Here is a 21,577-nt window from a genome sequence, read left to right on the forward strand (position 1 = left end):
AGCCTCCTTTGCTGCCTTTTCATCCAGATTGTGCCCACTAATCAGGGGGGAGGCATCCCCCACTGATCTAATCAACTGCCATGGATTCAGTTTTCAACTCTGTCCTGATGATTCCCAAGGGAGGAAGCTCTCCCTGTCTAGGTTGACACCTTCTCTGTAAGTTAGAGATTCAGTGATTTTCCTAAAACACTGAGAGGTTGTGACTTTACTGGGGTCTCACAGCCAGTCTTCCTGGCTCTGAGACCACCTCCCCAAACACCAGACATGCTGGCTCTAAAGCCACAAAAGATTCTGAGCAGAATAAACATAAAATAAATGTAAGACATTAATTGTGAGGTGATTAGAGAGGGAGAGCACAGAGTTGTGTCTTAAAAGAAGTGCAGGATTCCCAGAGGCCTGAGGTGAGAGGGCAGGGAGTACATTCTAGGAACAGAAGAGGCGAGGAAACAGAAAGCAGAATGTGGAATATCCAGAAAAGAGGGATTGTTGAAGGCTAGAAGAGTAGTAGCACAAAATGTCAGGGTCAGGGCTTATGGCAGGCTTCTGAAACCAAGCTGTAGAGCTCCTGAGTTATCTTGGGGGCAATAGGGAGCCATGCAGTATGGAGCCATTGCAGTTTATGGCATAGGGTTTGGGTTAATGGGGAAAGGCTTGATGCAGGCCATTGCATTAGTTCAGGTAAGAGGCCATGAACCAAGGGGGAAGCTGACATATCTTAAAATAAAACAATGAATTTGGCGTGGAACAGAGTTGGAGCTGGAGGGCCTGGGGGTGAGTCCTAGGCTCTGCCATAAGATAAGAAATCTAACTCCTCTAGTCCTATTTCCTCATCTAGAAAAGAAGGGGATTGTACTAGAGGGCCTCTGAGGTCCTTCCAGGCTTATATCTTTGATCCTGTGAATATGACCAAGAGCAGAGCACTCTGAGGGAGAGATACGAGAGAAGTGCCAGGAAAGTCAGGCTGCCACCATGACCATCATCTCCTCTTAGGCTCCTCAGAAGCGGCAGCCTAACACTGGACCCTCAATCTAAGGGCTTTGGGAATAACAGTGCCCCCCACTGCCAGACCTGCCACCGACTCAGCCCTCATAGCCATCATTGTGGGGAAGGGGACCTCCCTTCCCCATTACTACCAGCAACAACTGCTGAGTGCCTTCCTTCAGCAGGCACAGAAAATCACAAGAGTCCTGAGTGTGGCAGCCCCCCTCATTCCGGTGGTCTTGCCGGCAGAGGCCGATCTGCGAATGGGGAATTTTGTAGAAATGCAGGTTTAGATTTGTGCATGGAAAAACTTCCTGATGGAAAACTGGGCAGAAATGGAACAAGTTGCCTTGACTGGAACCTAGACTACATGAGATAAGTGTGGAAATAGAGACTGGAGCCAGATTGTGAAAACCTTTGAATTCAAGGATTAGGCATTTATACACTTCTCCGTAGGCAGCAGGAAGCCACTGAAAGGGTTTTGGCAGGGAGGGATCATTTGGACGTCAGTTTGAAGGCTGGATTGGAGATTGATAGACTGGAGGTAGCAAGAATGGTTAGGTGGTTTTTCTGATCTTCTCTTAGAAAAGATCCCAAAGTAGGGCAGTGATAGTGAAAGGAAGACACGAAGAAAGCAAGAGATAACGTTCAGATAGACCCACTGGCATCTTTCGGCTGGTTAGAACTGGAAGGTGAAGTTGAGATTATAACTTGGGGAGACCAAAGCACACCCTTCATGTGACAGATGTGGAAGATTATGCCCTTTTCCAGAAATACTGCGTCATAGCATTTCTTTTGAAATCTATCTAGAATTTTGTAAGCAATCTGGAATTTTATGTTTATTTTTTAAATTTCTATTATTAATGATCCTTTTGAGATCTTTTTGGAACTTGGCATTCAGAAAGTTACTTAGTCTGATTAGCTACAACTTTAAATCATTAGGAAATCTGAGAAGCATTCATTTTAGAAATATAATTTCCCCCCAGTTACTGCTTTGACTACATCCTGCATATCTTGGTATGCCATCTCTTTACTGTCATTATTGATTGTTTCTATAATTTGTTCTTTGATCCAGCCCTTCTTTAGTGTTATTTAGTTTCCAGTAATTAAAAAATAATTTTTGGAGGAGGCAATTAGGGTGAAGTGATTGGGCCAGGGTCACACAGCTAGGAAGTGTTAAGTGTCTGAGGTCAGATTTGAACTCGGGTCCTCCTGACTTCAGGGCTGGTGCTCTATCCATTTGTACCACCTAGTTGCCCCTCTTTCCAGTAATTTTTAATCTATGCTTCAGAGATCTTTTATTAATCACAACTTTTTTATTCCATTTTGGCTGCTAAAAAAGGCATTTAATAGTTCTTTTCTGCATTTGTGAGGTTTTTATATTCTAATAAAACATTTTTTTTTGTTATTGTGCCATTTATAACTGAGATTAGGTGTACTCTTTTTATTCCCATTCAGTATTCTCCAGAGGTTTAGCATACCTTTTTCTATTTTTTTGGTACAATTTATCTAGGTTTGTGAGAAGAAAATTGAATTCCCCCTTTATTTATAGTATCACTGTTCATTTCTTCCTGGAACTCATTCAACTTTTTCTTTAAGAATTTTCATGCATTTGGTATAAATGTGTTTAATACTGATATTAATTCATTTTTAAAAAGTAGTTTCCCTGATTATCTTCTTTAATTTAGTCTGTTTTTGCTTTTGATTTATCTGACATCATGATTGCTACCCCTGCCTTTTTTTTATTTCCACTGAAGTATAATAGAAAAATATGGAACGTCATCCTCGCACAGGGATTAGCATATCCATGCTGATTTTCTCTGTGTTGTATAAGGGAACATGACAAGCTTTCCTTTTATGGTTTCATTCTAGTTTTGATAAAAATTTATGTAGCACAGAACCATTTTAAAGACTTAATCCTTCCCCACTGACATTGAACCATTCATATCTGCTCTTTGGTCTAGTTATTCAGTGGTTTTTGAATGCTAATAATAGCTAACATTTAATGTGGCATTTACAGTGTGCCAGGCCCGGGGCTAAGCACTTTGTAGTTATTATCTCATTTGAGCAACAGCCTTGGAAGGTGGATGCTAATGTTGTCTCCATTTTACAGATGAGGAATCTGAGGCAAACAGCATTCATGGCTTCCCCAGGGTCACACAGCTAGCAAGATTTGCACTCAGATCTTCCCACCTCTAGACCTGATATTCTAAGCACTGTTCCACCTAGCTGTAGCATCTAACCCAGGATTTCTTAAGCTTTTTTGCTCGTGACTCCTTTTTGCCTAAGAAAATTTTTATTTGACTCCCCCAAATTAAACATTTGCTAATAATAAATTGTAATTTCACGATCCCCACATTGTGACCCCATATGGAGGCTTGTTCAGTTGTCCCAGGCAATAAAGGCTGGACCCAGGCTGACAGTCTTGGGGCAGAGGAAGGGACAGATGCTCCCTTGTGCCAGGAGTAGCAGTGATGAAGGTGGCAGAGGAGTGGGCCCGAAGCAGGACTTCCTGGGTCAGAGCTTGTCCTGCTACTAGAGCACATTGTCTTTCACATTGTAAAAATAATCAATCCATATAGTTCTTAAAACATTAAAACATTAAAAATGTTTTAATAAGAGAGCTCTAAAGATGCTAAATAGCTTTAACTAGTTGGTTGCTATTTTCCCTCAGTTATTCACTGTTGCATATTGAATGTTATAATAATTACATCAGGGATGGGGAGGTGAGCAGGGAACCCAGAACAGTTAGGTTCTACCCGCAGCCCCGTTACTTGAAGAAATTGCAGGATATTAAGATCAGGTAGCACAGGTAAAGGTTACTCTTCTCAGACTCATCTAAGAAAGGATTGCCCCTTTCAGAGTTTGCTTGGCCAGTAATACTTAAGAGAAGTAGGGAGAGATATGTAAGCTTCTTCACAGTCCTTTAAAAGGATTAATTAATTAATGGCAGAAAGAAGGCTCTGAGGGAAGAGCTAGCCTATTCTGAGATAGGCTTGAGAAGAGAGCCAGCTCTGAAAAAGAGCCCAGCTCCTGATAGTATTCCCTCTATCCTGGGCCACTAGGTGGGAAGGAGGAGATTGGCCTTTCTTTTACCCACTGGCAGCTGTGTCCAGGAGTCTCACTGGTTGTAAAAGGCGGGGCCCTCATTCAGCTATGGAAAAGGAGGTGCTAGGGCTGGCCAGGCCCTGCCACGTACAGTGCATCCACTTGTGAACTCATTATCTGTGTTCCTCCTTCTCACTGGTGATGTGTGTATTTATGGGAGAAATGTTCTGAAGACCCCACTCTTACCATGGCACCACACGTATTGCATGCACAGTACCTGTGATTTGAACTCATCATTATTTTTTTTTTCAATTACATATAAAGATATTCACTTTAATAAGATTTTGCGTTTCAAATGTTTCTCCCTCCCTTCCTTCTCCAAGACAGCAAACAATCTGATATAAGTTATACATGTTCAGTCATATTCATCATTTTTTATATTACTCATGTTATGAAAGAAGATTCAGAATAAAGGGAAAAAACACAAAAAAAGAAGAAAAAAAAAAACCCAAAGTGAAAATAGTCTGCTTCAGTTCTCATTCAGACTCCATAATTCTTTTTTTGGATGTGGATCACATTTTCCATCATGAATCTTTTGGAATTGTTCTGACTTTTGAAGCTGAACAAATAATGGAAGTAGTACAGACCTTCAGAGTCACTTGGTCCCCCTGATCTGGGGTGCTTATTACCAGGGGGAGCCAGACTCCCATTACACATTGGAGGGACCCTACAACAGTTATTTTAAAGAAAGAAGATGCTTTCAGTGTTAGAGGCTTTCCTTTGGTTCATCTTTGTCCAGCAGCAGAGCGCAAAGAAAGCCGGTCCTTTTTCCCAATAAAGTTTGATAAGATTTAAAATTTTTGTTTTGCTCAGTCTTAGGAAATGTTTCCTTTCTAGGCCTCCCATTATCCCTTTCATTCAGTCTGTTCTGTGTTTAATACAGAATACATCAAGGCAGATTCATCTGGAACCCTTTCATTTGTCTGCTCAATATGAAGTCTTGTTCTTCTAATAATATTCTGTCTTTATGTTTAATTCTGTGTTAACATCTGTGACATTTTTTTTCTGCTATGCTATAAGTAGCACATTTTATTTTGCCCATCTGTTGCATTAAGAGATTATGGCTTCTTGAAGAGAAAGCCTTCTTTGGAGCCAGTGATTGCAGATACTCCCATTTCCTAATGCTCTTCATCTCAAAGTGTAAATATTTTCTTATTATGAGAATAACAGTGTGTTGTAGTTCTAGTCCGGGAGTTTAAAATCTTCGGTTTGTCCATAGTATTTGGATGCCTCAAAAATATGATTAATAAGTAAGTTTGAAGTCACCCGTCTGGACCAGTGCATAATGGAAAGTTCTTAAATCCAAATAAAAAAGATTTGCAAGTTAAGCTTCTCTCGGGATTGAAAGCTGCTCTGTGTCGGTGGAAGAGCAAAAGGAATCCTGGTGACTAATGGCTAGATTTATTATCTGATTCTCCAGGGTTTTGGCAAGGAGGCTGCCTTAAGGAAGAAATGCGCTCTAGTCTTAAGAGAGACTCTTTAGACTTGGGGCAGAGATGCAAGATCTAACCTGTAACAAAGCAGGTGACTTAAAAAATTAATCTGTGCTCACCATTTTATTTTGTGGCTGAGTAAATCCCCTTATTGAATTTGTATTTTTCAGATGTGAAGTTTGATTTTTTGCACTAATCCATTGCTAAAGCTGCTGTTTGGGTTTTGCTTTGTCACTAGTCAGATGGTAGCCCCATTCCTGTTCAGCCTGGGATTGTGGAGCAGAATCACGGGTCAGCGGGAAGCGAAGCCTCCTCACCACGCTGTCACTAGGATGTTGTTAGGGGGAGAGTTTTGAAATATTTTTGCTGCCTGACAGAGCCAGGGACCAGACCTTTTCTCAGGAATTCTCTGACATCTATTTAATTTTAAGAATCAGAAGACCTGAATATCATAAGATTGCCAATCATGATGAGACAGAAGCTTTTTTTTTCCTCCAAAAAGTGAAAAAAAAATTTAATCCGAACTGCTCAAAAATATGACAAAAAATCATAGTGCTGGATTAATAAAGATTCTTCACGTTATTATATCAATGTACAGTGAAAATTCCCTAACATGTTCTTTTGCCAAAGAAATCTTTCTCAAGTTCCAGGGGAATTACCCCAAATCTCAAGCCTCTGCTTGTACTTGATTGTAGGGCCAGCCAGATGTTTGCCACTGGCTTGGTTTGGGGTCTGGGGAGTATTCACCAGCACTCCTCCTTCTACACTGGCCAGTTGCCTCTGACTCTGCCCCCCCACCTGATTTCTTCCCTTCCCTCTACCATCCTAGAATCAAGGGTTCAGGGCCATCTGCCTCCTTACACATCTTCAACTCCGTGGGGAGATAGGAGCAGGCAGATGGAGGCAGTGAGCTGGCGCAGCTACAGCTGCCTGAGCCTGAAACTTGAACGAGAAGTAAATACTCCATAATCTGGGCCCTGTAGCCCCGTGGCTGTCGCCCCTTCTCTCACAAGCACATCGCCTCCTCATCTCACCCAGGCTCCACAGAATTGAGGAACTGGCTGCAGAAGGGGTCCTGTTCAGTGTCTTGTGCCACGAGTGGTCCTGGAACTGGTGACAAATTCAGGTTATTAGTCTCAGAGGCTAATGGAAGCTTCTGTGAGAGAGAGAGACAGAGACAGAGACAGGGAGAGCGAGGGGGGTGAGGAGACAGACAGAGAGAGAAACAGAAAGTGAGTGTGTTTGTGTGTGAGGCTTGCCTACTCTCCTGCCTAAGTCCTCTCTTGAAGGTGCTGTCCTCCCTTCCATCATTAATAAGCTTAATGAGGTAGTGTGTGTGTGTGTGTGTGTGTGTGTGTGTGTGTGTTGTGTGTGTGTGTGTGTGTGTGTGTGTGTGTTAAAATGACGAGAAATAGTAGAAAGAACATTGAATGTGCAGCCAGGAAGCCTAGGTTCACATCCTGCTTCAGACACTTCCTAGTGGTGTAGCTGTGGATATGTCACATAGCACCAAAAGCCTCAGTTTTTTCTTTTAATTAATTAATTTTATTATAGCTTTTTATTGATAAAACATATGCATGGGTAATTTTTCAACATTGACTCTTGCAAAAACTTTTGTTCCAGCTTTTCCCCTCCTTCCCTCCACCCCCTCCCCTAGCTGGCAAGTAGTATAATACATGTTAAATATGTTAAAGTATATGTCAAATACAATATATGTATACATATTTATACAGTTATCTTACTGCATAAGAAAAAATTGGATTTAGAAAGAAGGTAAAAATAAACCTGGGAAGAAAAACAAAAATGCGAGCAAACAACAACAGAAAGAGTGCAAATGCTATGTGGTGGTCCACACTCATTTCCCAGTGTTCTTTCCCTGAGTGTAGCTGATTCTATTCATCACTGATCAATTAGAACGGCTTTAGATCCTCTCATTGTTGAAGAAATCCACTTCCATCAGAATTGATCATCATGTAGTATTATTGTTGTTGATGTATATAATGATCTCCTGGTTTTGCTCATTTCCCTCAGCATCAGTTCTTGTCAGTCTCTCCAGGCCTTTCTGAAGGCCTGCTGGTCATTTCTTACCGAACAATAATATTCCATAACATTCACAGACCACAACTTTTTCAGCATTCTCCAATTGATGGGCATCTACTCAGTTTCCGGCCACTACAAAGAGGGCTGCCACAAACATTTCTGCACATGTGGGTCCCTTGCCTTTTCTTAATCTCTTTGGGATATAAGCCCAGTAGTAACACTGCTGGGTCAAAGAGTATGCACAGTTTGATAACTTTTGGGGCCTAATTCCAGATTGCTCTCCAAAATGGTTGATCCGTTCACAATTCCACCAACAATGCATCTGTGTCCCAGTTTTCCCCACATCCCCTCCAAATTTCATCATTATCTTTCCCTGTCATTCTAGCCAATCTGACAGGTGTGTAGTGGTACTTCAGAGTTGTCTTAATTTGCATTTCTCTGATTAATAATGATTTGGAACACTCTTTTATATGGCTAGAAATTTCTTCATCTGACAATTGTCTGTTCATATCCTTTGACCATTTATCAATTGGAGAATGGCTTGGTTTCTTATAAATTTGAGTCAACTCTCTATATATTTTGGAAATAAGCCTCAGTTTTTCTTCTGCAAAAAGAGGCCTTGGTACTATTTGCATGACTTACTGGATTATGGGAAGAAAAGTGCTTTGCAGATCTTCACTGCTTACAGAAATCTGTTTTTAATCATCATTGTATCATATAAAACACAAAGGAAGCAGTTCATGTTATGAATGTGACAGTAACATTAATTTGCTGCTAGTCTTTTTCTTTACAAGTGTCTCTTTTCATCCTCAGGTTTGGGAGGTCATTGCTATACTTTTCATTTTGCAGTTGAAGAAACTAAGACAGACAGGGGAAATAACCTGAAGTCACACAGCTTGTAAGTGTCTGAGGCTGTCTTTGAACTCAGGCCCTCCTGATTCCAGGTCCCCTGCTGCTTTCTGGAAGGAAGATTAGGGAATCTGGGAGGTCAGGATGGGTGAGGAGCAGCTGGGAAACAATCTGTGAACATGCCCCGAGTCAGGTCAAAGGGCCCAGCACACGATGGGAGCTTCATACAGACGGTCGCTTTTCCTCTTTTCTGTAATAGCTCATTCTTGGTTAAGAATTTGTCTTTAAATCCTGCATGTTAGTATGCAAGATATTCCAAGTCCCTTGTGAGAGGTACCGGTGGAGGGAACTCTCATGCCGGAAGGTAGGAAGACTCACCTGAGTTCAAATCTAGCCTTAAATAGTACTAGCTGTAGGAGCCTGGGCAGGTCACTTTATTATTTGCCTCAGTTTCCTCATCTGTAAAATCAGCTGGAGAGGGAAATGGCCAACCACTTCAATATTTTTGCTAAGAACACCCCACACGGGGTCACAAATAGCTGCACCACTGCAGTGATTTTTCCAAAAGAGTACTTAATTTTTTCCCAGTTACATGTAAATTTTTAGCATTCATTTTGTAAAAATTTGGAGTTCACATTTTCTCTGTCCTTCCCTCTCCTTCCTCATTTTGATAAAAGTTGTACATGTTCAGTCATGTAAAACTTTTCACCATATTAATCATGAGCAACAACAATTTTACAGGAGGCTTCTGCTACAGATTTTCAGATTTGCGCAGCGTGTTAATGGAGCTTAGCTTCTTTTCTCAGTCTCTACCTCCAAAGAGTCTTTCTTAGAGATGACTTTTCATCTCCCTTGTACACACACCTTCTGGGCCCGTATCTAGCTGTTATTTTGGAGCTGTAGCAGGGCTGTGTTTTTGCCTTTCTTTGTGTCATTAGCAGTTAGTCCAGGACCGGGTATGTAGTAAACATTTAATAAGTGCTGGTGGTTGATTGATATTATGCTTATTTAAGGGAAATTGCTCCCAGGTCTATCTGATTTCTAATCTAGCCTCTGTTTACTGGAGACAGTATTGTGGAAGAATTTAAAACAGAAAGGTAAAAACCCAAATGACAGATGCATTTTGTGTGAAGTCACGAAATGATCCCGTCCCTGGATTCTGACCCCAGATGGGCTGCATCATTAGGGCGACCTCTGCTTTCAAGGGAGAGAAGTGGCTCAGAGCTAAATGAGGGACAGGTCATTTCAGCCATCCCGTCACTGCCCTGTCCAGTCTGTTGGGATGTTATCTGGGAGGCTCCCCCATTGTGTGGGAACGGCCTATGGTTTGTGAGCCTGAGAACAAGAAGAGTTGGGTTAACCCCAGCCCCTGTTCGGGGTTCTGTGCATGAAAAGGGCACCCCTCCCAAGAGGTAGGGCAAAAGCTGGCTCCCACTTCCTCCTGGCCCTCCTCTTGGGGAAGATAGGTGCTGGAGCCTCCTGAGAGGAGAATCCCCCAGCATCCTCCAGAGAGCAGAAAGAGTTCTTGGGGTCCCTGAGCTCATCCCTCATTTACTATAGTGACTAGCCCGACATCTCTGGCAGGATTCACACTCAGCTCTTTCAGACCCCAAGCCCAGCACTCTAACCATAACACCACACTGTGCTGCGGCTACATTCATAGCTTCTGTAAATGGATTGATACTAAGGTTGGCAAGTTCCAGGCATGGATGTCTGCTTCCATGTCAGTGTTTTAGATGAGCAGCAGAAGGATCTGTCTCGCTAAGTGTCACTTGAGCTTCTGGAACCCCCTCAGAAAGTCATAAGAGGGCACCCAGAGAGCTCTCGTAAAGACAAAAGAAAAAAGTCTTCCTTTAATAGTCGAATGTTTGTGATGGTTTAGTGCGTCCTAGTAGGCCTGTACCCACAAGTTGACCTTCTGAAATTTATTCTTAAAAAGAAACACAATAATTAGCCTGAATGTTTTCCTAGTTATTCTTCTTCATATTTTAAAAAGCTTTATTTTTTATATCGCTGACTTTGGATCTAATCTTACCTGTCATTTTCCCTCTCCCATAAGCTTCCTTTGTTAACACTATGACTTTGTCTGACAGTGTGATCACCTTCTGACCTCAAGATTCCCCGGCCTCCCTGATGGGAAGTGGAACATATATCTCATTGCCCCTTTTTAGGACACATATTTTTTCAGTTACTTAGAAGTTGGCGTCCTTTTGGTTATCTTTTTGTTTGCAAATTGTATTCATCTTAATTTTTTTTTTTTTTTTTTGATGTTTAGGCCCTCTGTATTTCCTCTGCATCAACTTGACTGTAATCCTACAAATTTCAGTCATCGCTTCTTAACCGCACAGCATGACTCCATTCCATTCACGTACCACACGCTGTTTAATTAGTCCAAAGGCAACGGACGCCCACTTTGTTTCCAGTTCTTTGTTACTACAAAAAAGTGCAGCTGGGAATTTTTTTTTTTTTTTAATATAGGCACTTTCCTTCCTTTAAAAAAAAAAAGCTTCATTGATAGGTATGCCCAGGAAGGAAATCACCAGGTCAAAGGTTCAAATAGTTTGGTTAATTCCCCCATCCATCCACCGAATTCCAAACCAAATCCTAAATTCCAAACAATTCCAAATCAAAAGGTCAGACCGGTTCACAGTTCAACCCACATGTTATTACTTGACTTTGCACAGCCCTTATGACAGTGACTTTCCATTCCAGGTGCTGTGCTTATCCCAGTACATTTTTAAAGTAATTCCACCTTTCTTAAAGGCATTATGTACAAAATAACCTCATCAGTTAGAAGCCGGATGTATAAAAGGAAGCATATTGGGTTGGTGCAGGAGGCTTGCTTCAGAGGCTGAGCTCTGGCTTTTCCTAACCGTGGGACTTGGAGTTAGGCTGTTTCCTCACCTGCTGAATGGAGGCAGTGTTTGGGTTACTTCTCTCATGGGATTCTGAGGAAAGCACTTTGCAAACCTGGAAATATCATATAAATCTGTGTTTTTGTTATTCTTCTAATTATCATTTCCATGAATTGTACTCATATGACCAACAATAATGATAGTGAGAATGTTTCTATTCTTTGCCTTCTTCGGTTATTTACCTATGATTCCCCTCTCCTTCTTTTGACTTCTTATCCCTCCGTCTTTTATTTTTGTCCTTGATAAGAGTCTTTGGTTCTGGGTCCAGAGAGAATGAAATGCTTTCCGGGCCATCACTCTCAATTTAAGGCAGATCTGTACCTCAGCCATCCCAAGTGGATGCTCATCTATTGTGTGGAAAGATTCTCAAAGAAGGAGATTCTGGATCTTAGCGCTCCCTTTTTGGTGTATGACTTACTGCTGGGCTGCTCTGGCCCCAAGCCCTCTGTTTGATGTGAGTTAGGAAGTTACGGCGCCCTGGAAGGAGACTCAGAAACCAGGTTTGCTACTCGTTGCCACTCCAACATTGGGCAAGTGACTTAGTTTGTGGGCTTCTCTTTCTCCATGTCCAGATGATGGGCTTGGGTTAGGTAACCTCCAGAATCCCTTCTAATTCCAAATCTGTGATTTTATCTTATCAGCAATGGAGATGAAATCATTAATAAGAGAATGTTGCTGTTGGGAAGGGCCTTTGAGAAGCCGCTGGCCCATTCTTGAGCAGTAACTTCTCCACAGCATCACCCACAGTTGGTTATCCAACCTATTTCTTTCGATAGGCAGACGGACATATAATGGAAGACAGATTAAGGGAGGGATTAGTTCTGGGCAAACCAGACTCCAGTTAAGGATTACAAAAACTCCTTACAGCAGCTCTTTATGCTGCAGCAAAGAATTTGAATGTCAGGGGGCTGCCTGGGAAAGGGGGAAAGGCTGGCCAGGTGATGGTATAGAAATGTGGTGGGATGCGGTGATGGCAGGAACGGTGGGGAGGTTTCTGGGAGCCTCGAGAATGAGGTGAGCCAAGATTTATGCAGTGACGCTGGAAAGAAACAACAGTGAAAGACCTAGGACTTCTTGTTGCAAAGACCAATTCGTGATGAGAACTGCCTCCCTCCAGAGAGAGGGGTGAGGGCTTCTGAGTGCAAGTAGGACTTGGGAACATTACCAGCCGGGGAGTATGTTCTGCTTGTATATGTGTTGGTAAAAGGGGCTTCATTTTCCTTTCTTATTTTGGGATGCAGAAAGAAGGTGTATTCTTGTGGACTGAAAAAAAAAATGTTTATTAACAGATAAAAATGGAATAACTTGGAAGGAGGACATGGCTTTTCCCTCACTGGAAGCCTTCATAGAATCATAGATTTGCAGTTGGAAGAGACCTTGAGGCCAAAAGGTCTGATCTTTCACTTTATAGATGAATAAACAAGCCCAGAGTGAATTAAATGAGGGAGGATTTGAACTTATATTCTCAGACTCCTAAACACTCTTTTATTCAGATACACATTGAGCTAGATAAATTTTTTTTAAGCTTTTTATTTTTAAAACATATGCAGGGATAATTTTTCAACATTGACCCTTGCGTAGCCTTGTGTTTCAGATTTTCCTCTTCTTCCCCCATTCCCTCCCCTAGATGGCAAGCAATCTAATATGTGTAAACATAGTTTCTAGAAGTCTCTTGCTGCATAAGAAAAATCAGATCAAAAAGGAAAGAAAATGAGTAAGAAAACAAAATACAAACGAACAACAACAAAAAGAGTTATGTTGTGATCATATTCAGTTCCCACAGTCCTCTCTCTGGGTGTAGATGACTCTCTTCAGCCTAAATGAATTCTTAATCCCTTCTGACACCAAGATTCAATCAGTCAGTCAGTGAGCCTAACACATAGTACAGTGCCAGGCGTGCAGAGATTAGTAAAGATTTATTAACTAATTGAATCAACAAGAATTTATTAATTGGTTGCTGTGTGCCCTGATTCTGTGATTGTCCTATTATAGTTTTGGTTTTTTAATGTGATATCCAAATTTGTTCTCCAATCGGCTACATTTTTGTAAGACATAACAAACTTTTTCATTTGAAATTTTCCTGATGAATTTATGCACATTAAAACTGGGGAACAGATCTTGTTGATTCTAAATCAAATAGAGATGTCATAAAGAAATGTTTTCAGTTTTAAAAGCTATTCTGTAACTCTAGTACACTGAAACTTAAAGATTTATTTCTTTTGACTTTTAGCACAGAAGAACTTTTGTAAATTTTGTTACATTTTTCTTCCTGATGTTTGTCTGTTAATTCAGTTAAGAACCCTGGACTTTTACTCTTTCTTTAAATATATTTCATGTGTGATCACATGAACTTTTGTTAGAGAAATGGAATTTTCTGCCAGTTTCAAATTCTTGAAATAAAAGGATCAGTGTGGAGCATCTTGCCAAGCTCCTTGCAAAATTGAAAAGTTCTGTTCACTTTGTGGAACACTTTGGAGACTTCTTTTCCTTTATTTTTTTAGGTTTGTTAAAGTTTTGCACTGTAGGATTTTGTGGAATTGGAAGTCTGATAGATTTCATTCTCATTTCAATGCAGGTAAGCTGATTTCCAAGTATACTCATTTTATTTGTGTGTGTGTGTGTGTGTGTGTGTGTGTGTGTGTGTGTGTGTGTGTGTTCCTTCACTTAAAATGAGAATTTGTGCATAGAGTCAAGGACTTTGGTCTTTTGATTCTGGGTTTCCACACTGTCTCTGAGAAGGCTCCTCTCAGAGTGGAAAGGAGGAACTTTATCCTCCTCCTTGAAAAGCTCATTACTTGGCCCTCATTTCTCAGGCCTCATTTCTTTTAGATGCCAGCAGTGTGAACATGAGTCGGTCTCACTTGGTTTTGGTTCCAGACCAGACACCTCTGTCCCAGTGAGCGCCGTCTCCACGAGCTTTTGTGCCTTTGTTGAAGGCCGTCTCTGAGCCCGATCGTAGTCCACTAGACTGTGCGTCTCTGGCTATACCCATTCACAGAGTAAGATGTAGTAGAATTAAGGGCCTGAAAAGATGGCGTCTGGCATAAGTATCAAACTCTTTTGCACGTTGTCTGGAACTAATAATACATTTCAAATTTCTCTCACATATCTCACTAAGAGGGTGACAGTTATTCATCTTTTCTAAATCTGCTCCATCAAGTTGGCCTCCCGGATAACCGTCATGTTTCTGAGCGTCAGACACTACCGGGTATTTACCTTGCAGTGCTCCCGTCCCAGATGCAGGTTTTCTGGAGCCTAAATGATGAGTCGCCATGTTTAATATTTGAACTTGCAGAACACATTTTTTCCTTTACTCATCAAACACTTAAGTGCCTGATTTTGGCACAGTCAGTTCCCCTCCTTGATCCAAACATAGGTGTGCAGGTTACCGCCTTCGAGTGCCTTTCGTCCCATGTCCAGACCTCACCTTCTTTCTGCTTTGTGCATTCAGCCTTTATTCTGTAGATAAAAACACAGATCCAAGAGGGAAATATGAAGGCTGCCATATTGTGAGGAGGAGGCAGCATCTGGGGAAAGAATAAGACCAGCAGCATTAAACAAAGAAAATATTTAGTTTTGAATTTGAAATTCTACTATATTCACCCACAAGCATATGCCCTTCCTCCTCTGACTGCGGGACAGGCAAGTAGGCATGAAGAGGCTAAGGTAACATTTTACATATGTTAGAAAAGTGGTGTCTCATGTTAAATGACATTCAAAGAAATTTAATGTATCGTTGGGATTCTTAGAGTTAAGACTTCCAAAACTAAATAGCTTCACGGTCCCACCATCTGTCTGAGAGCTTTAGAAGGAGCTTTATCTTTTGGTCGCCGTAGCATTTCCTTGCGGTTCTGATTTACATAAAATCACCAACTTGGAAAGGACCTCCAGAAATCGGCAACTGATACAGCCTCTGCCTTGCGGCAGCTGAAGGCCTACATTGGGCTCTTCATTACGACCTCTGGGTGGGGGGAAGAACCTCCCTGAAAACTGGAAGATGTTTGGGGGAAGAACTGGCACACTCGGGATCCCTGCAGTCATTTCGGGGATGGAAGACCAACTCCGATGCTCTCGACTGGGGCAGGCGGCCTCTCTCCAAGTTCGCCAAGCGAGTTTTCACATCCCGCAAGCCCCGTGATGAGCTTTAACATGTGGCTGCATCTTGAGTGAGGCATTTTCAAGATGAATCATTTTTAAACAAATATGAGTAACTTTTAACTACAAGCATTATCAATCTATGTTAATATTTATGGTTGGAATATATTTGTTCCAGTTCATCATAGATGTTTCCCTCCTGCTTTTTTGTGTAGAGCTCTTCTCGGGAACTTTTCCTCCTGCTCTCCAGGCCCAGTTTTTTTTTTAACCATTAAATATTCCTCCCCAGTGGTTAGCAATGTTTTTCTATTGGGCTGTGATCCCAGAAACACATCGTGCATGGTCTCATGACCTCCCCAAACACACGTTACGAGTTTTCTTTTACACTTCGTGATGTTTGTAATGAAAACTCAGAAAAACCATCCTAGGGAAAAATAGGTCCGCTACTTCTGTTCTGATGCTAAATAATGGCAAATCACTTTGTACATATCTGTTGCTAAATGAACTAGACTTAACTTGAAGCTCAAGCAGTTCCAGAAACCGTATCTACTATTCATTACCCAACCTAGACAAGATGTTCGGCTGCTCGGCATTACAGGAATATCTATGTTCAGATACGTGTGTGTGTATGTGAGAAATAGCTCAGGATAGTAAGTTACCTTGGGACTCAGAGCCTCTGTGGGAGTGTGAGACAGACAGACAGAGGCAGAGAGAGCGAGAGCACAGAACATTGTTACCTTGGGCCCAGAGCTCATGTTCTCTGGAGTCTGGGAGCCCCCCAGTATCCCTCCACTTCCATGAGAAGCCCTGCTGGGTTGCTTGTGGAGCTGGCCAGTCTTGGCTCACCCGGCCAGCATTGTTGCAGAAATCTGCTGCGATTCCCAGCCTGGGTAGCCCAGCCTAAGTGAGTTTAGTGTGTAGACTTCATCTCGGCCGCTCCTTGTGGCACTCCCAGAAGGGATCGAGGAGACTCTCAGTGTCCTTCTTTTATAGAGGAGTGACCTGAGGGCGGTCAGAGATTGCAGGCCCTGTCCTCCACCTCCTCCGTGCAGACCGGACCTTTTCACCTGGTGAGGCTCAGACTCCCATCTCTTGTCCCCAAGAAGCCTTTACTCAGTGTCGAGGAGAGTGTTGGGGGCACGACCTGCGGAGAAGCAGAAACGGCAGCACGAGTGCGTCACGGAGAGCTTTACGGGGCAAACAGAAGTGGTCAGCCTTTATCCATTTCTAGTCCACACCTATAGCAAGCCCCTTTTTAACAGTGTGGAGGAGAGGCCGAGGTGGGGGAGGCCCGAGTGAGGCAGGGAGGCCGTGAGCTGTGGCCGGAGGTGTCGCTGCCTGGGGTTTGACACTAGACCTGCCAGAGCAGTTAGTTAGATGACAGGCTGAGACTTGGGGCATTCTTTGGCGCTCTCCAAACTTATCCCCGTTTGTTTTGGATTTATCCCCAGAAGAGGGTGAGCTGGCACCCGGGTATTCTGGAAAAGGGGTGGGGAGGGAGGTCTCAGCAGGCCCCTCCCGTGCTGCAGGACCTTATTAAGTGACTTAGCCTCCTCGCTGAAGGAGTAATGAATAAAACGTGTAGCACAGCTCGAGTGTTGTTCTCCTGCCACCCCCTTTGCCATCAGCCGCACCGTTACGCCAATTAACTGGTGTTGTTTTAGACCAGGGGCAATCCCAGGACCCTTGGGTCCTCTGGTCCCTTTCTTTCCTGTTTTATGGAGCTGATAATAAACAAAACATTTAGGGGCGTGATCTTTAGCTCGAAGCCCAATTAGGAAAATGACATTAGCCAGAGTGTGGGCTCTCTGACCTAATCTGAATCTGACTTTGTCTCGAGCTAAGCCCAGATCTGTTTGTGGGTCTGGCAAAAACTCCGGTTATGAGAAACCTTGGGGTCAGGAAACAGCAGAGAGAGGAAGAGGGGCTGGGGACAGGGGTCTGAGTGGCAGAGAGCCCTGCCCGGGAGTCGGGGGCTCATGAGCAACCTCTGACACGAGCTCACTTCTTGCCCATTTGTACAATTTCCTCATTTTCAAAGTGGGATGGACAAGGAAACGGCAAACGACTCCGCTTTCTTTGCGAGAAAATCCCAAGTGGGCTTTTGGACATGAGTCGGACTCCATGACAGCCATCTAAGAGTCCTGTTCTGGGCGTGTTCCCCTCCCCCTTTGACCTCTGATGCTCTGGGCCCTGTGCAGCCCATTCTTTGGGCTCCGTTTTAAGGGTCCTGGAAGCACCTCTCATGGTTGGTGACTGATCTGTGGAGAGAGTCCCAAGTGGTCTCAGGGCTGAGGCTCGTCCTCTGACCTTCAAGTCTCCGGAGGCCGGTCAGTTCTCAGGCCTGGTCACAAATGCAGGGAAAGAGCCTGTTGAAGAACTTGTGGAGGCCCCTCTCCCCACCCCCACCCCCAGGTGCCTTGGGGCTCTGGCCAAATGCACCAGAGATGTAGGGCCTCAGGCCAGCCGTGGCCTCTCACCCGGGAAATGAACATGCAGGCTGGAAGAAGGGGCCGAGCCTGGGGCTTCAGTGTGAGTCTCTGCTTCGAGGGCCCGGGACCCCAAGACTCAGCCAACATGGCCCCTTCATGACGTGCATCTTACCCTTGCCAGAGTGAGAATCACCAGAGTTGGTGGATCCTGTTTGGGTCTTACAAGGGATCCATGAGGTCAGGACCCAAGGCCTGGGGTCACATTGTACAGAGGAAGAAATGGGGGACTAAGGGGACAGGAGCCTCTGAGGCTACCTGACGCCCACGTGCTCTCCAACAGGCCATTTCCCCTGAGTGGGCTCTTTTGTGAAAAAGCAGTCGGATAAAGCTAGGATCCTGTGACTTGTCTGTGGCCACAGTTTGCACCCAGCACTCTTCTTCATGGCAGAAAGCCACCTGCTTCCTTGTCCTGGGCTGTCCCTTAGGCACAACAGGCTGATTGGGGGGCACGGGGAGCAGAGGCTGAGCCCGTTCTCTGTCTAGAGATTGCAGTTTGTGTCTCGGACTTCTCCCAAGGAAATGGCTGGTTATGTTCATCGAGGAGGAGGATGAAGGGAGCTCGGCATTCCCGGGCCCCAGATGCTGATCCTGGTTTGTCCCTTAAGAGTCACCCCTGAAGACTGGCCCCAGAGGTCTGGTGGGGCTCTCGAAGGCCAAAGACGAAGGTGGGCCATGCACTGCGGGAAGTCCTAGCAGGAAGTTCTGGCCTCCAGGGCCCCGAAGGCCGAGAAACACGGGTGTCTCAAGGCCTCTGAGGGGCCTTTGCCTTCTTTTTGCCCGCTTTGGTCCCTCTGTGTGTGGCCAAACCTTTTGTCTTCTATCTACAAATTTCTTTTTTTAGATTCAACACTGTTTTTTTCTACCTTAAACCCTAAAAATTAGGTTTTAATTTGACTTGAAATCAGACATGAGAAGGAGGGAGCACTTTTGTCAGCTTAACATCCTGGGCTTTCTGGATACTTCTTAAAGCTAAATGCTAGTTAAAACTCTCATCTTCTAAGGTGTTTTTGTCTTAGAATAGATAGAATGTTATCGATAAGGACATCCTTATAAAGATGGTAATTACCTTTGCAATTAATTTCTTTTTTCCTCTTTTAGATTGTTGGTCCTTCAGATGGCACTAGTTACATTATAGATTATTATGGAACAAGACTTACAAGACTGAGCATTACCAATGAAACGTTTAGAAAAACACAGAAGTACCCATAGATATTTAGAAAACAACTCAATGGTAAGAGACTACTTTTAATCTCAAATAATTTTATATCTGTCCTTGATTTTATAACATTTTGATTTGCCTTCCCTTTGACCCAGCAGTGTTTCCACTGGGCCTGTATCCCAAAGAGATCTTAAAGAAGGAGAAGGGGCCCACATGGGCACAAATGTTTGTGGCAAGAAACTGGAAACTGAGTGGATGCCCATTAATGGGGCTATGGCTGAATAAGTTATGGGATGTGAAGATTATGGAATATTATTGTTCTGTAAGAAATGACCAACAGGATTTGCCTTCATTGCCCTTGGGGTGACAAAAGATGGTCAGCAGCTGCAGGAGCAGTAGGATTAGCAGCAGCAGCAGCAGCAGCACCAGCAGTAGCACAACAATAGGAGCAGTAACAGCAAGAGCAGCAGCAGCAGCAGGAACAGTAGTAGCAGGAACAGCAGCAGCAGCAGAGTAGTGGCAGTAATAGTAGCAGCAGCTTCTTTAGTTTCCTTTAAGTCTCAGCCAAAGTCCCTTTCCTGCTCTCCCTGCTGATTATTTGATTTATCTTGTTTATATGTAGTTGTTTGCACCTCATCTCCATTAGATTGGGAGTTCCTTGAAAGCAGGAACTATCTTTGGCCTTTATTTATATTCCCGATGCTAAGCACAGTGCCCAGCACATAGCAGATACTTAATAAATAATTGTTAACTGACAGACATTCAGTGTTCATGGATGGGTTGGATTAACATAGTAAAAATGGCAATACTGCCATTTTAATTTATGTGTTTAATTTATGGTAAATATGCCAATTTAATGCAAACGATAATATTAATTTATGTATTTAATAGGATAGACAGCTTGGTCTGGTTAATAGAAGAAGGTGAAAAAGTGCAATGTTAGATATTCAGTTTATGGTAGGAAGATTTTTTTTTTTAATTCAAGGAATTGTAGGATTTAGAGTAGATGTCTTTGACTTCATGAAAAATTTAAAAATATTCCGCAAAATGAACTTTATAGAATTAAAAGGGAAGTAATTTGTGGCAAATGTGACATTTGAAACTTGAGAAACAATTTAAAAGTTGCAATTCCCAGTCCATCACGATTAGGTGATCTAAAGGTGTGAATAGACAGTTTTCAGAAGAGGAAACACGAATTATCATCACTTGAAAAATGTGCAGCCTCACTGATTATCAGAAAAGGGCAAAGCCTGAGAATTTTGAGGAGACCCTTCATTCTCATCAAACTGGCAAGAATAGAATCGGAGGTGGCTAAAGTATTGGTGGAGGAGGAAGAAGAGGAGGAGGAGGAGGAGGTAGAGGAAGGAAAGGGACAAAGTGGACAAACAAAAGCCCATCCTTGTTAAAGGAGGTATCTGCAGTAACTTTGGGGACTAAAAAAAGCTATTTTAACTTGAATTTTTTTTTCTTTTAGGTTTGGTGCCTCCTTGATTTTAAGAAAACTCCAGAGGGTGAATTCCCAGGCTTCCTCATTGTTCCCCTTCGCACAGCACGTTGTGGTTGCTTCAATGTGATTTTTACTGGAGTTTTTTTTTTTTTTTCTTTTTCTTTTAGAAATTTTATTCTGAGATTTGTTTGACTGGAGACTGAAGTCTCTTGTCTCCCATGAGGGCTTTCTCACCCCCCACTCGCCTTCCTGTCCCACCCCAAATGCCTTTTCTAGAGGCAAGTTGTGGCTTGTCGTTTTTCCTTCTTCAAAATAAAATAATAGAATGGCCTCTTTGCTATGGGTGTTTCATTCACACCATTTCTGGGCTTACACTTATAAGTCTGAATGGATTTGGGGGGGGCCTGGGTTGAATATGGTTATTTTGTTCCTCATTATCTCTGTGACCTTGGTCAAATGACTTCATTTCTTTTTTTTTTTTTAATAAAGTTAATATTCTTTATATATTTATAAATTTACAAATTTAATATTCTATTTTTTCCTTCATTATGTGTAAAGACAATTTTTTGGTCTTTTTTTGCACTGTTTTATTTTTTCCTATTACATGTTTTCAGCATTCATTTTTGTAAGATCCCGAGTTCCACATTTTTCTCCCTCCTTCCCTTGCCTCCCCAAGACAGCATGACGTCTGATAGAGTTATACATGTACAATCGTGTTAAACAATTTTCCACATTAGAACTGATTTTCTCTAAGCCCCAGTTTCCCACTCTTTATCATGGGTAACCATTAAGTTTCCCTTCAACTCTTTTTCTGTTCGTTTTTTGTTTTTTTTTGGTGAGGCAGTTGGAAGCTGTGCCTTGCCCAGGGTCATACAGCTAGGAAGGTTACGTGCCTGAGCAGCTGCCCCACGCGGAGGTTGGAGAAATGCCTGTCATCACAGTGGACTCTGGGCCTCTTTACCCAAGCTTTTCTGCCATGAAAATGCCCGGGCCTTCGGCAAAGCTTGCCTACAAAGCCCGTGAAAAGTGATCCGTGGGGATAATGATGGCGGGCATTT

General features: G+C 42.8%; 1 protein-coding gene across 1 annotated transcript in view; it reads left to right on the plus strand.

Moving 5' to 3' along the window:
• The window catches only part of TM2D1 (TM2 domain containing 1), a 36,855-nt gene extending 16,006 nt beyond the window's left edge, over window positions 1–20,849 (plus strand). Inside the window, exons 5-7 of the mRNA XM_051999547.1 lie at window positions 13,828–13,901; window positions 19,012–19,144; window positions 20,547–20,849. Coding sequence (XP_051855507.1) covers window positions 13,828–13,901; window positions 19,012–19,122 — 185 coding nt within the window. The 3' untranslated portion in view covers window positions 19,123–19,144; window positions 20,547–20,849. The remainder of the gene's footprint in view (window positions 1–13,827; window positions 13,902–19,011; window positions 19,145–20,546) is intronic.
• The last annotated feature ends 728 nt before the right edge of the window (window positions 20,850–21,577 follow it).

The sequence above is a fragment of the Antechinus flavipes genome, chromosome 4, assembly GCF_016432865.1.
Source record: "Antechinus flavipes isolate AdamAnt ecotype Samford, QLD, Australia chromosome 4, AdamAnt_v2, whole genome shotgun sequence".
NCBI lineage: Eukaryota > Metazoa > Chordata > Mammalia > Dasyuromorphia > Dasyuridae > Antechinus > Antechinus flavipes.